This window comes from Lagenorhynchus albirostris, chromosome 6 (assembly GCF_949774975.1).
Source record: "Lagenorhynchus albirostris chromosome 6, mLagAlb1.1, whole genome shotgun sequence".
NCBI lineage: Eukaryota > Metazoa > Chordata > Mammalia > Artiodactyla > Delphinidae > Lagenorhynchus > Lagenorhynchus albirostris.
In genome coordinates, this window is record NC_083100.1 from 29,479,865 (window position 1) to 29,496,322 (window position 16,458).

General features: G+C 37.8%; 1 protein-coding gene across 1 annotated transcript in view; it reads right to left on the reverse strand.

Moving 5' to 3' along the window:
• Window positions 1-562: 562 nt before the first annotated feature.
• Window positions 563-16,458, reverse strand: part of ADAM23 (ADAM metallopeptidase domain 23) — a 162,443-nt gene continuing 146,547 nt past the window's right edge. The window contains exons 25-26 of the mRNA XM_060151339.1: window positions 8,051-8,141; window positions 563-871 (exon numbers count right to left, since the gene is read on the reverse strand). Of these exons, the coding sequence (XP_060007322.1) occupies window positions 823-871; window positions 8,051-8,141 (140 nt within the window). The 3' untranslated portion in view covers window positions 563-822. The remainder of the gene's footprint in view (window positions 872-8,050; window positions 8,142-16,458) is intronic.

Here is a 16,458-nt window from a genome sequence, read left to right on the forward strand (position 1 = left end):
ATGGGGAGCAAACAATAAACTCAAATTTACAGAGAACCTTTACAAGAGAAATATTTCAGTACAGACAAGTGAAAACGATGTGTCAAAATCTCTTATTTCCATATTTACATTTATAAAAGAACTATACAATAGCTTCATTGTTCAAATTCCAGCTCCCATTTCCAAAGGATGCTCGGTCCAGGAGAAAAGACAACGGGAAAGTGAATCAACAAGAGCAGGGGTGTGGGGAGCTCCTCGTGGCCTGGTCTAGACTAGGGGGCTGGGGGTCAGGCAGCTTCCATGGGCTCATCTGTCACCTTCACCTTAGGAATTCAGTTGCAGGTTTTGCTGTGGTTGGCTTGCTAGCTGCTTGTTGTATATATGCCATGCAGATTTTACCCTTTGATCTTCATGCCACTGGAGTGTGTCATTGGTAGGAAAAGAAAAAAAAAATCATGCCAAACCATTTAGAAGATATTAAGTGCCAACAGGCTGAGGAAAGAAAAAAAAACATTTGCTATTTTTTAATGGTTCTTTTATTGCACTTAATTTTTGTTGTTGTTCCTTCTTCCTTTCATTGGAAAAAAAAATTCTGAAATCGTTCTTTTTATAACATTGTCTTTTGCTCCCTTTTATTGACAGGTGGTGGGAGGAGGTTCTTTGAAATTATTTCCAAAAAGGACAGTTTTCTTTTACCCCATCCCTGTCACCCCAACTTTAGTTCTGTAGTCATTACCACCCAGTGTTTTTGTTTACAGACTTAAGAGTTCCGGCAACGATGCTGCAAGTATGTCATACCCAGAATCCAACAGTGCAAGATGCCGTTCATCCAGTGCCGCTGATTCAGATGGGGCCTTGCTGAGTAGGATCGAACCTCCTCTTCTTGACATTTCTTCCAGAGTGCGTCAAAAGAAGATGCAAGCAGAGGGGAAAAATCCACAATATCAATCAGATAGTGATGAGAGAAGGGTAATGATAATGACAACAATGCTAGTTCCAGAGCAAAGTGATCAACTGGCCCCAAGGCAGATTTTCCCAAATAACTTGAAATTGAAACACAGAACAGCTCACACTTTTGGCTGTTGGTACAACCTCCCTGCCAGTGTATATTCATTTATGAATACCAAAAGAAGCTTCAAGTTGTTCATTGTAAATCACAGAAAGCCACGGGCAGCCCAATTTGTCTGTTTCAGAAGTAAATGGCATGGCTAATTTTAACTAGATGTAAATTATTCCAGGGAGGCTCTCCCACTTAGGGGGCTATTAGCAAAACTAAGAAAAATTCTGCAGGTCTTATAGCTACTTCCTTCCAGAACTTGAGAGTTCTGTATCAGTGGATCAGCTTTTGTCAAAGTGGAAAAAACAAAAACAAAATACCTTTGCTCTACTCAGTTATCTTGCTGCCTTGGTGGTGTGAGCTCTTACCCTACTCTGGAACAAGCATTTTTCTTACCTAGAAAGTTGAAAACCTGAGCGCACAGTAAGACAGTACACTCAAGGGAGAATGGACACAGGCTTGGGTTAGTTAAGCAAATGCAGCAGCTTAGCTTAGTTTGAAGTAAGCAAGTTAAAATGCCTTGCTCACGGTGTCCGGTCTCCTAAAAAGAGGTTCCTATGTTTAAAAAGAGAAAAGAAAGAACCAGCAAGACACTACAAGGCAACAACAAAAGTTAGTTGCAACCTCCCCGTGGTCTGGCTTTATGTGGGGCATCGAGCAAGGGGGCTCATGCATTCAGTCTGCACACTGAGCGGGTGCAACGTAGCTGCCACCGCGGCATCATGCAAACTGGAGACCAACGAGTCCCCAGGATCCCTCATCCCCCTGCCCACTCACTTGGGGCCAGCTGGATACCCTTACAGCTCTAAGTACCAAAAGGATTACAGTATATTCCTCCTCGCCCAGAGGTAATTCAAAATCAGAACAATACCAAAGCTCAAAATATGTAGAAAGACATCCCGCAAAGTTCTTATTTTTTTCCGAGATGACCACTTTTATGCTTCTCTTTTGAAATAGCAAAAATAAACATCTTTAAAGAAAATCTCCCTTCTCTTTTTTAACCTTTTCATTATGGCATCTTCATTAATGGCTTAAGCATGTGGATCACTGGCTAACATGCAGTGCAAACACTATTTCCAACAGTGCTACTTTTTTCTCTTCACCATTCCCCACCCAACCCTTCAAGCCTCTTTTGGGTCAGTATTCTTAAAAGCAGCCATTATTGAAGCTGCCCAGGAAAGAGAGGTGAGAACAAACAGGAAGTCTCCCGTGATGTATCTGTCACTGAGCTAGTTTACTTCAGAGCACAGGACCTGTGTCTCTACCTACGTTCACTGCCCTTGAAGGTAGATGTATAAGGAACCACACGCCCTGCGAGTCAGGTGGGGAAAAACAGGGACTGCTTGACCTTGTGAAATGACCCTGACGGACTAGGAGCCCAACCTATTTAGATATGTATTGCTGGAACTCATGAGAAATGTTAAACTAATGTCAAAAGCGGATGTGGAGGAAAGATCAAGTGTGCTCATGCTACCCATGTAAATGACTATATTGCCCTCATTCAAATTCAGGGAACATCAGATAAATAGCCACGTTTACGGTCATAATGACAATGTGGTTCTTTTTTTTTTTTTTCGCTGCACCGTGCAGCTTGCGGCATCTTAGTTCCCTGACCAAGGATCGAATCCGGGCCCACGGCAGTGAAAGCACTGAGTCCTAACCAGGAATTCCCTGGTTCATTTTTAAATGGAGATATGAAATTCCATCTCAGCCTGGCATACAGGCAACCTCTAGTGTCCAGAAGCTTGCGCTCCTTTTAAAAGTCAGTTTTTGAAGCTTAGATTGCATTTTTTATACAAAAAGTGTTCTACAGTATGACTGGACTCCCAGGCCAGACCAGGAAGCCAAGCCACCCTCCTGTCTATGGGAAAATGGACTCTAGAAATCAATGGGGAATTCCAGGACCATGTTTCCTCCACTGATGTCCCAGCAGGGAGAAAGTGGAGCCCCGTGATGAAGACAGAGAGGGATACTCCTGCAGCAGGCTGACTTTGAGGGTTCCTCAGGGGTAAACTGTAAAACCACTATGGGCTACTGTATGTTGAGAACTGCCTGTCAAGTCTTTTTGTTCTATTTTAATGAGAAAGCACTACTCTCATGCGTAGATGTCTGCTGCTTTTCTTCCACAAGTGTTTCCTCTGAATACCTCTGCTCACTAGATTCTGAAGGCAGCTCACTTTTTCATCATAACCTGCAAGGTATTTCTGGATCATTATAAAATATTAGTGTAATCCATAAACCCTGCATTGACCCAGTTTTCATCCATTTTCACTACTTTTGAAAAACCTGTGCTTTTGTCTACTATATATTATACTACATATACATCTATACAAAATTTTTAAAAAGCACTTCAGGTAACAATGACCATCTTGGAATTGCAAAGTCTCAGGTCTTCTTTTAAGGGTATGTCTATCCACCACTAAGACCTTCTTTTCTTTCCATGATGAGTCATCACCTGCCCACCAAGAACCCTTTGCCCAACCCCGCCTCCTTGGTCACCTTAGACTGAGTTCCCTTCCCCAGGGGGTTGAGTCAGGGAGCTGAAGTGGGTCTTTCTGGCCAACCCAACACCACCACCACCTGTGAGGTCTGAGTGAGAAAGTGCCTAACCCAGGAGTCACAGGTACTAGAGGAATAGGGCTCCTTATTTTGCACTGGGATATGGTCATGTAATTCAGATAAGCGGCAGTCTGGCTATCCTCCTCATGGAAAGACTACCTAAAATTGATCCCATTTCCTAACTCTATAAAAATGAAAAGCAAAAAAAAGAAAAAAGGACATTTGCTTTTTTGAGAAAATGTAATTAGCAATATTAAGTTCCTTTCAAATTTCATCCAATGTGACATTCAAACAATTTGGTTAACTTTCCTTGTGATAATCCAGATATGGTCCTTTAAATTTCATTTATTGCAAGCACCTAAACAGTCTTTTCTTTAGCACTTCCAATGACAAGGAACATAAGCCAAACAGAATCTCCTAGAGTTCAAGTAAGGACTTGTATCCCAAGTAACTTCTCATAGAGAGGAAACCACATATGTAATTCCACAGACTTATTAAATTAACACTTTTAATGTCAGGAGGAGCTCTGCCAGGCTAGGACGGCCACTCCTGCCACCAAATCCCATGCAGAGAGCAAGCAGCGGAATAATGGGACATGGCAACAGTCTTCCACAGACTGAGATTATACTATGGTTGGAAGAACTCAATATTCATCCTAAAATCTTGTGATATGAATCGCCAACAAACTCTGGCATCATCTATTACCTTCAAGTTCTTTTCCTACCATCACCTAGAATTCCTCTTTTCTACTACCATTGCCTATGATGTTGATATACTTTATGTGCATATAAATGACCATATTGTTCACATCAAAATTCCTGTCTTCAAATTTAAGGAATTCAGCTAAAAAGCCATATCTAGGTTAATAACAGCAATTCTGTTCATTTTTAGATGGAGAGATGCAATTTTCTTTTTATATATTTGCCACTTTTCCTAAGCTTTAGAGAATGATCCTAAATGCTACTAAACCGAGCCTTCATTTTCTCGATTTTTTTTCCAAAGTCCAGGGAAAGCAACAGCTCTAATGACCTAGTGGAGCAGCATTATTATTCAGCACTGGATAGGGGCCATGAGTCTCCAGGAGTCAACCAGGACAGAGGTTTGCAATCTTCCGCAGCACAATTCGTAGCTTTATTTAGTGTGTTTAGGGATGGAGAGAAAAAAAGAGCATGGGGTGAGTGTAAATCGATGCAGATGTGGTGGAAAGTTGGACAAATTGGTGTGCCAAGGGCCTATGTTCAGTTTTCACAGGATTTCTCAGAGAAAAATCCTGACACCCCCAAAGACTGTGAGTTCATAGACTGAATTATCCCTTAGCCATCTTCATACTTGGAATATGCAATTAACTGAAGTTACTAAGGTATGCCTACCACATTATCCAATACATCAGAATATTAAAAAAAAATAACCTACCAAATTAAGCATTTTTTTCTTTTTAAGAGTTTCACAACCTTGCTCATGCAAGTCTTACTTACGTTAACCAAAACTTTCAGACTCTACTATTCTGCTAAAAAGAAGTAATCTAAATTCATATTATTTTTTTGACCACAGCAATCTTGATACAGCTTCATGATCACTTTACATACACAAATATGTACACATTCACACATGCATGTACACTCACATATGCTTATGCTTTACCACCTATTTCAGGGGAAATATGGTTTAAAAAAAAGAACCATAAAGAACGGCAGACAGTGTCAGGAGTCAGAGCACAGCTGTATTTCTCATGCATACTCTAACAGATTATGTTTGGTATGATACTTCCTCCACATCTATGTTACTCAGTGTTATACCTAAAGAAATGTGACATTAGGAAAAAGCAGTACTTCCCCTGAGCAGTTAATATATTTTCCTTTAATCTAAAAGTTTATGTACCCTCAGATTCTTCAGGCTACTTTGCCAATTTCCCGTCTAGTAATAAAAACCCGTTTCAGGAGGGATTTCCAATAAAGGTATTTATTTAGAGCAATCCTTTTTAAAAACTGTTTTCAACTTCTGATTCTAAAGAAAACTCTTTTGTATCTACACTGAACTCAATGAAAAAACTCGAAGTTTCAGTTCAACTAGCAAATAATTTTACTTCCAAATCACCTCTAGACTAATCATCTCCAAAACTGTCCAAATGGTGGGAAAACCTAAGCTTTATCATTCAGCACCCAAAGCTTTTTATTGCAAGGTGTAAGCAGTTATTTAAAGTTTAATACAAACCACATGGTTACTATTAAAATCTAAAGATCTAAACTCTGAAAATATAAAGCTCCTCATGGAGCAAAGCAATAGCACAAAGAGTAGCAGCTTCTCCAAATTTAAACGGCTAAAGCGACATGTTCAAGAATTCTGCCTTCATTTTTTTCTTTGTTCCAGGGCATACAAATATTTACTTCGCACTACTGTGTGCCTGCTACAATGTCTTCCTATAAGGGTCATAGGGATGGGAAGGGGTATTGACACAGCCCAGCCGTACATGTGTCTGCACAGCATCCCCAGAAAGGCTGTTTTTCTCACCTCATTAAGTATCCATTTCTCCCCTCTTTTTGTGTGTGTGTGTGTTCTGATGATTAGACATCTCTCGCAGATATAAATAAACTGTACGGGCCTAATCCACTTATATACACAGTGATAAAGGCTTTTTTGTTTTTCCCCAAAGAAACATGCAATTCAAGCTGTGAGCTAGGCCAGGCCACTGTTTTGAGGTCCTGCTACAGAACAGTGCTCTTATCTCCAAATGCTGAAGTGATACATCTGTCACTGCAGGTGGCTGGATGGCAGAGATGCCCAGGAGACTCTTCTCCAGGCCTTTGAAACTGAGGTTTCCTAACACTAAGGAGGCATAAGCCTGGGCATGAGCCCAATTTATTTTTCTTGAGGCATATTTTTGAAAAAGTTCAAAGGAGCATTCTAGAATGATAACAGATCCTGGAACTACTGCAACGTACAATGACATTTTTACAGTAATGAGACACTGAAAAGTTTTTGTTGGAATTAGGTCAGCCCAAACAAACATATATTCTTTTGTTAGGTACCATGTGAGAGACTCACCATCTGGGCAATATTTTGGTAATACCATACAAGAAATTTAAACAGGACTTGCTTACTTTGTGTGTGTTTTTCAAAGTATTTTGATGCCAAAATCACTGTTTCGCCAAACAAGTTCAAGTTTATAAATATCCCTGTAGAAAAGACGTCCCATCTGATAACACCTTTCTAACTTGAAGCCACTCAAAACCTTGTAGGCTTATGCATTAAATCTTAATATAATAACAAAATTAGCAGAAAATGTTGAATTTATTTAAATCATCTATTGGTTTGTTTTTCTTTCATAATCAGTTTCTAATAATAGCATTTTACCTGGTTTAAATATATTGAATTCAGAATTCCAAACATAAAATAGAATAAAGTTCATAATTAAGGCAATTATTCAGATAATTCAAGGTCAGAAACTTTCAATTTCAATTGAAACTTTCAATTTAGGTCAAAAACTTCCTCTGTTAAATAAACAGATGGAGGCAAAGTGGGTTTTGAATTTGGGTAATGGTCTTATTTCCTGTTTAAATTCGTTTCCCTAGGTCTAATTGAAACTGAATTGATGACAGGGAGTGTTTGGCACAGGAGGTCTTATCTACAAACCACAATAATCAAGTCATCACAGCACGAAAAGGTATAAAAGGCAATTATCCAATGAATCCAAGGTATGGAAACATCCAAACTGGATAAATTAGGTCCAAAAACTTGGACCACAGTTAAGGTTTGTTTGTGATTATCTGGTGTGTCTATTTAAACAAACTTACTTCAGTGATCAATGTACAATCCAAACTGAAAGGTCATATGAAAACACAAAGGCCTACCAGTCATGTCAATATTAACAGTTCATTAGAAAATAGGAAGTGTCACAAAGCCACAGATTTCAAATTCCAATGAGAAACCAGTTCAGTAGGTTAGGGAATTAATAAAACTATTTTTTTAAATCTGTTTTTATAAAATTAATGAAGCTTTTCGAATCACAAAGCTATACATGTTACATGTGAAAAATAAGAACCAAATGGTTACTTAGGTTGTGAAAATTTCAAAATGTCAATGGCATATACACCAGTTTTAAACAGATACAAGGAACTTATATCCACTTATTTCCAATGACATAGTTTCCTCGATTATCTGCATATAAATAAATGTGTCTCAGGATGCTTGCTCCTAAAAGTTATTTTATCAAAGAACTTCTCCTTTAAGCAGTGCACGTGAATGCCTTCTACATTTCATGTTTTCCCACTTGCCTGAAGATGATATTTGAGGTTCCATGTTTCTTCATTTCTGACCCATTTCTGAACAAAAATATTTATTTTTAGCAGTTTTATTGTTAAAACTCGAAATCTGGTAGCAGGAACTCAAAACTTAGTTATGTAAGCAGAAAAGAGAAGTACCAGAGCCACTGAGAAGAAGACATGCGGCATTGCTTACTTAAATCCCCATCCTGTGCCCCCAAGGACAATAGCTGCTACCAGGATGGCACCAGCGATGGAGCCTATTATGAGATTGGTGGCACTAGGACCTGTGACAAAGGATCATAGGAAGAAAGTCATATGAGCCGACCACTTTCATTACCACCAGGGACAGGCACATAAGCAGTTTCAGGAAGTAAGTCCCCTGCATAAAAGATCGCTAAACACTTAAATCGCCTTTATTTATAGACAGCTACTGCTTGGATTCATCTACCTGGAAATCCAAAGTTTCTGCACCACTGACAGAATAATTCATTCCGTTCACCTTTTTCAGAATTTGAAGCAAATTATGGATGCCCAATAGCTGCCGTTGCCCATCTTTCTTCTCCTCCCCTTTCCCAGTATCACAAATCAAACAAGTAAAAGAGCGAATAAAGAACACTACTGCGTTAGAATTCATTCAATCTGACTGGCAAATGAGGGCATGAAAAGAAGGAAAACTATTCCACTGAAATGCTCTTTCAAGCAGCACATAAAGTTGTCTGAATGCTAAATTTTTTATCCCCCGTTGGAGACAGTTAAAATGTAGAAGTCGGAAGGAGGGTATCAAAAAATAGAAACGTTGAAGCTCTCAAAGAGCTTCACTGTACAGACCTATACAGTGTTTACACAGCAACATGGGGTTCCAAAGACAAGATATAAAGGAAGCATAAAATTCATTTGGGTAATTCAGTAGAAATGGGAAAAAGATTCCTTAGGTTCTTTTGAAAACTGAATCTATCTTCAATTTTCCAGTTATTGCTAAGAGAAATCTGAGGCTTAGAGATAGTTAAAAAAAAAAAAAAAAAAAAAAAAGAGAGAGAGAGAGAGAGAGAGAGTCGGAAAGACAGCAAGAAAGAAAATGCAAGGTGGAGCTTCTATCAGTTGTTTAAGAGTTGAAACATACAGTAAATCCTCTCCACCCACATGGAAAATACTTTAGCTCACTGTTTTTAAATGTAAGAAACGCTAACTTCAGCAAACGAATTATTCTAAGTATCACAACCTCCAGGATGCTAATATGCAGGTCCAGTGCTGCTAACGGCAAGCCACTTCCAGTCCTAACTATACATCTCTGTTTCAGAAGTCACGAGGCCAATTTTCATAGTTCCCCTAAGATCCTGAGTTTGTGTATACATTCATTTCTGTGTAAAAAATTCTCTTTTCTGCTCACATCAGTGCCCTCAACTGTGTACATAAATGGATGCCACTTTTAGCAGCACCAAAATTGTGTGCATTGTATGTTTTCACTCGGAGACCTCCCAGTGCTGTGGGCATGAGTGGGGAGGTGGAGGATGAGTGAGTCTGGGGGACAATGGGAGGCTGGGGGATGTGGTCTTCACAGGCTAACCACTGAGGTTCTACAGAACATAAATCTCAGTGGCCTGTAGAGACACACTGAAAATAATAAATAATAATGAGTGCAGGAAAAGCAGATTACCTACTGTATATTGAGCACTTACTACATGCCGGGTACAGTTCTAAGCTCTTGACAAATATTATTTCATTTGATCCTCACAAAAACCTTACGAGATAGGAACTATGATTATCCCTGCTTAATAGATGAAGAAACAGAGGCTTCTAGAAGTTAATAAGAGACAGGCAAAATCTGAACACAAATTTGTCTGACTCTCAAGCTTATGCTACAAATTGAGGGTCAGCGAACTACAGACCACAGGCCAAATATGCCCCCGATGCTTCTTTGGCAAAGAAATTTTATTGGAACACAGCCACGTTCATTGGTTTACATACTGTTTATGGCTGCTTTCATGCAGAGACAGCAGAGGTACGCACAGGCCATGACAGACACCCTGCGGCCTGCAAAGCCAAAACAATTTACTCTCTTTAAGATTGCTAAACATTATCCCATTTAGCTGTATTTCCTCCCCACATTTTTTCTGCTTTTGTTCTTTTTTTTAAAATTTTTATTTATATTGGAGTATGGTTGATTAACAATGTTGTGTTAGTTTCAGGTGTACAGCAAAGTGATTCAGTTATACATATACATGTATCTATTCTTTTTCAAATTCTTTTCCCAGTTAGGTTGTTACAGAATATTAAGCAGACATCCTTGGGCTATACAGTAGGTCCTTGTTGGTTATCTATTTTAAATATAGCAGTGTGTACATGTCAATCCCAAACTCCCACATTTTAATAAGGAATCAAATTTTGAAACTTTCAAAAAATTTGTATTGCCGTCTACATTCTGTATGCTTTAGAAATGATTTGTACTTTACCAGCCCAGAAAGCATAGGTTGGGATTAGAATCAATACATAATCCGTGAGAAATGATTCCTGATTTACAATTATAAACTAAGGAGTAGAAGTAAAGGCAAAAATCCCAAACAAAACCAAAAAAAAAGCTCTGTGGAATCCTCAATGACTAAATGAACATTAATACTATCAGTTGAACCAAAACGTGTTAAAACCATCTGTATCATACTATGTGGATTTTATTTTTAAAAAGCTATATTTCTGTTTTTAGCAATTATGGCAAAATTTAGAATTTGAAGGAAAAAACCCAGTAAACTAATAGACAAAAAGAGTGCAGAAACCAAGTTAAATAAATAAATCTATTTTAAAGAAATATATATATGCTTATACGGACTTACCTGTCACAACCAGAAAAAGCCACAAACTAACAACAGTGGAAGGGTAGATGAAACAAAGGTTGGTAACAAAGACTATGCCTTACAGCAAAGGCCTTGGATTTTGCCCAGCTCTAAATTTTTCCAAGGGAAATTGATTAAAATTCATCCCTTCTGTTAGTACATTTCAGTTATGGTCAATAAATAGTATAAAATGATATAAAATGGAATTTATATACTATAAAATAATATAAAAAATGGAATTGGGATGATTTTTTTAGAAAACTACCTTTCTTCAAGGAGGAATTTCACATAAATGTATACAGAATTTCTCCTGGAAAAGGAATGTTGCTTCTGTATATAATCCAGTTAACAGACCCAAAGTGAAATTTTACAGGACAAAGTTCTTGTTTTCTCTAAATATTTTACCTCTGTCATATACAAGTAAGTAAGGAGAAATAAAATATTTATTTTCTAACAAGTAAAGAGAAATAAAATATCTTTTCCAGTATTTTAGCTTCCCTTGGGTTAATTAGCTTCACAGTCCATACAGATGGGATGTGAGTTAGAAGATCCTAGTCTAGTCAAAGCCCTTCAGTCAGGGGAGAGAAAGCTTAGGTAATCTTCAACACAAAGTGACACCTCTGGACTCCTCCTCTCTTAATGCTATTTTGGTGCTGAGGTCTCCCAGGCCCGTACTGTTCTGTGTGCAGCAACTAATGGGACTAAGGTGGAACGTGTGTGATGCTAGCAACAAGCCCGTGGTTTGGGGAGGTTGAACAGAGTTTATCTGGTGTTTCCTTAAGATACTAGGAAATCATTCCTGGGCCACTGGGGAGGGTTACCACCACTACACTGAATAGAAAAGACAGCATGTGTGGGGTATTTCTGTCATTTGTAAATGCTTTCTCTGTAATTAGAGGGGGAAAATATTAGGATAATCTTTTAGTCTACAGATTGGCAACCTCATAAAAGCAATATCCCATGGAGAAATGACAGCTGTTGTGAGGATGTGGATCAAGTACAGAGCAACCTAAATTAAAGCACCAATGAGAAGAGCTGTATTTCTGTGTAGGGCAAGTGGCACACAATATATTTATTTATACACTCGTTATTTTTAAGACAAACGCACCAGATAATTTGCAACTGTTCACTTAAGGTTTGCACTAAATATCTTCCCTTTCTTAAGGCTCCTTGTTTCCAAATATTTATGTAAACTTCTGATTTGAATGATTAACCTGTTCTATAAGAAGAAAATAAAGGCAGTATCCTGAATATCTTCTTTTTTTAAAAAAAAATTAAGCTGAAGCCTCCTGTATCACTAAATAAATGGAGGAAATATTAGTGGCTACATTTGGATTATCTTTAAAAGGAGCTACAACTGTTGATAATTCCTAGCTGTATACGTGGATCTATTTGACTGGTGAAGATTAAACTTGTTATAAGAATCCTAACAAACTCTCATATAAAAGCATTTTTGTCAATAGTTTGTCCAAAAAATCTGTATCTTAAAATTACTTTTACAAATGGAGGAGCAATGGAAGCTTTTGGACCATTGCCTTAATTGTGAAGACATCATAAGCACCCCAATATTATTTTATGCCCCACATTGTTCCAGACAGGAGAAGGTTCTCCACTGCACGAGAAAACCACAGGACACAAACACATCCAAATCACACCACAAGGGGCACTACCACGGGGAACACAGCAATGAGACAACACATGGGGGAGTCAGATGCCAAGGGTCAGCTCACACGCCAGGAACCAAACAGAAACACTCTGAAACGCAGAAAGATGCTTACTCTATTCCCCACCCTGTGCCTCCAAAAATCACCCCCAGGGCCAGAATGGTGCCGGCCACAGCACCTATTAGCCTGCTTGTGGCCATGCTCACTGTGTGGAGGGAAAACGGAGATTTTTTTAACGAAGGAAATTAATTACACACTGATTTCACTAACATACACATAATCCGTTCAGGAAATGCTCTGAAAGTCGGTTAAAGATTGAGATCTTTGCTTTAAGATTTGAAGTTAAGATCTACATACACATTGCAAATATTTGAGGATGATTTTGAATTTACGTTCAAATTCCACAAATGCTACTTAAAAACATAATCTTTTATAAATACTTTAAACATGTAAATAATCCAATTTGAGTTATAGGTCCTACATGGAGTGAGATAAAATTAAAATGTAATTTTAATTGCATAACAGCAAATCTGTATTTTGGTTATGAAAGTAATAAACCATTACTATGCTTTTTATAAACTTCTCAAACCATGAAATATGCCTAAGAAGCTATATCTTTTTTGAAATTCAGATCTTATTCCAATTTTGTGAAAATCCTTACAAATTTAAAACAGAATATATTTCAAATGAACCACATTTTTACCTGGAAAGTTACTTTATCTGGAAAAGTGTATCTCAAATAACCTGCAATGTTTGGGACACACATTGTAGTGGGACATTTAGTTTTTGTTTATAGTCTCCAGTGTATAAACTATGCACTGAGAGAAAGTTAGGGTCTCCGGGCAACTGTCTTAATTGCTTCAAACCATGCAGTAGCGGATGTCTGAGTGGAGACACTCCATCCCCGCACATCACGACTTCTGTGAATAGCTTTGGCAGGTTGCAAAATGGGCCTGGAATGAGCACAGGTCCCCAGCGTTCTCTGCATGGGCAAGATGAAGTTTAGCATTGAAGGAGGGAGGCAGGTTATTCAGGGTTGAACGTGTCTGTGCGGCTGTGACTATACATGCAAACCTGTGGACAAAAATGCACTTTAACTCACATTTCTATGTGAATCAAAAGTACTGGCTTCAATCACTTTACCGATGAAGACCGAAATTAGCTTCCACAAGGCTGCATTCACACAGATTGTGTGTTATGGGAAACAAAGAACTATGACTCGAAGTCACAATTTTTTAAGGCTTAATATTGGGCTTGTTAACATTTTGAGCTAAATATTCTCCCAAAGAAGAGAGGGGACCTTGGTGAGCAACAGTACAATTGCTTCATTTTATCACAGAGCAAATAATCTGAGTGAGAGATTCTAGTTTTATCATTAACTAAGCACAACCTGAGTTGTTCTTAAAATAACGAAAAAGATGGGGGACACAACAGAAAACAGAGAAAGTCTATGGAGAGCATTGAGGGGAAAAGAAAGAAGACCAACATATAAGGTGGTGGCAATGTTTTCCAAATATGACAGTACATTATAATTCAAAATAACCTAACTGATGGCTCAGATTTCCAAATTGTGGAGGTAAATATTGGGATGAAGGGTATTCTAGATCGAGTGCCTTATTTTTTCTTTTTTTGAGTCCTTAGAAAATCATTGCTTTCAGAATACTAAATTAACCAGGATACATCATGTTATCATTTTTTTTTTGCTTTTTTTGCTTAAGTTTTAGGCATTGGCCCTCAGACCCGAAGTACGTGAGAGTACTATTACCTCGTTAATTCTTATATAAGCTCTATGTGCTAAATTACAAGAAACACACACATATCTCTGTAAAACATAATGATAAATGAATATTTGTTATCTTTATAGTAACTGTATGAATGATGACTAAAAATAGCTATTTTAAAAGGCTCTTTGTATTTGCTATGGATGTAATTTCTCACTGCAGAACCGAGAGAATTAGGCAATCAATCATGCAGGTGTTAGAAACAACCAGAGGAATAAGACTTCTACAGATGCTTCAAATATGTATTCAAGATAAACAGATATAGTCTTTAATCTCCCCTGTGCAAGAACAGTTATCTCCAATTCTTAACTGATGAGTAGTCAACACCAAAGCAACATAAAAGTAAGTGGAAAAATAGCTTTTTCAAAGGTATCCTCTCCCGTCTTTGCTCTCCCTCCCTCCCACTACTTTTAATGGTGGTATACTAAAAATATATGTAAAATCCATTTGATTCTTTATCATGATACTTGACAGGGTTATCTCTTTCAGTAGGTAGCGACTCAACGTGTTTTCAAACTGGCATGAATTCACTGAGTGGCTCACAGGTGGGTGGATTTGTACAGGGGAAAATATTCAGAAACCAAGGTCTCAGCTGCTCTTCACAGCTACAAAGAGTTTATCTTCTCATTGAAAAAAAAATTCCTTGGATCTTTAGGGGCCTATGATCTAGTTTCACTTCTGTAAGAATTTATTTATTATGTGACTGTATTTGTTCATTCACTCACTCATTTGTTATCTACCAAATGCCTTTTTTTGGGGGTTCCAGAAAATACGGTGTAAGAGTAAGGGAGCAAACAACACAGTTTGGTTACAGATTAAGTATAGTATTTATTTCTAATCTTAAATTTTAACAAGATAATAAATCTCTGCAGAAGGAACTTTGGTGCATAGAGTACAAGTGATGGCTTTGATGCCTCCTGCCTTTGAAGTATTAAAGGATGCAGGATTATAGCCCCTTTTGGTTCATTGGAATCACATAGATGAAATAATGCAGCTTTTTGTTTCAGAAAGTCTCTAAAAGCAAGAAAAGAAAAAAGCCAATCGCTCAGTTTCAAAAACACAATTTCAAAGTGTCTGAAGCATGACTAGTCTGTGGAAGAATTCTACATATAGAATAGAAATTCCTAAGAAAAGGAAAAATTTCATAGTTCGTATCTTGATATTATATATGTCTCAAAAATTCTACCTCTTATCACATATGATAGCAGGGACCAAGATTAAAAATAATAATAATAATCCAGCCAACAACAGAAAGAGGAAAACAAAAATGAAAACATACTGCTAAATGTTAATAATATAATGCTTCCTTTGACAATAATGGATCAGCTAATAAGCTTAATCATTACCTGTTTTTTTTTTTTTCACCCTTTCTACTTAGTACTGCTATGAAAACTAGCAGCATAACTGAACACCCAGCTTTAACTCAGGCTGTGTGCAATAACAGAAAGAAAACATTGGGCTGAAGATCAGGTGATCTACGTTTTATTGTTGGCTCTGCACCTAACTGGCTGTTAACCTTGCTAATTTAGTTTTCTCATTTTTAAAACAATGGGTCTGAACTGAATTGCCACTAAGGCCCTTCCATCTCTGATCTGATGACTATTGTCATGATGAAAGGGTCTGACCAAAGCTTCCCAGCACCGTTCTTTGCCCTTATATATATCAATAAAAATATTTGATATGTTCCAGTTTCTTCTCTTTCTTCCTACAATGGTGCTGCAAACCAACCAGTGAGAAAAGTTCCATGTATTTCATAATAAGCACTGCGCAACGATGCCTACACGTTACAAAAATTACTGGTACTTGACGTGGTTCTCCTTACAGCAGGTGGAAATTCTAGGTCTTCTAAACAGAGTTCCAACATATTTTACCCTTGTAGAACAAACCAAAATAATTTCTTTCAGGGAGTTCAGTGGAAACAGGTTGGGAGAAGAGGGACCCAGAAAAGTCTTCATATGTAAAATGAATGACAATGTAGAAAACATGAATGAAGTAATATGTGATAGAAAATCTTTTTAAAAAAATCCTCGCCCACATGGTTTTTGCATTGAGATCCTATTTCTTGTCTTGTAGTAATTTTGATTTGAGAGTTGGAGCAAAGAATCTAGCATGCTTTAAACAGTGGGTTAACAGTGGACAACTTTAGCGAGTACAGAGTGACTTCAATGGCAATACTTTCATGTGTGTTTTTCATCCCTACCTAGATGGAGAAGTTGAATTTTTATTCTTCCAGGAACCTATAGTTAAAATGAAAGGAATACCCAAAACACATTGGTTCATTTCTGACTTCCTCAAATCAATGGAAACAGAGTCACAGAATTCACCTTTATT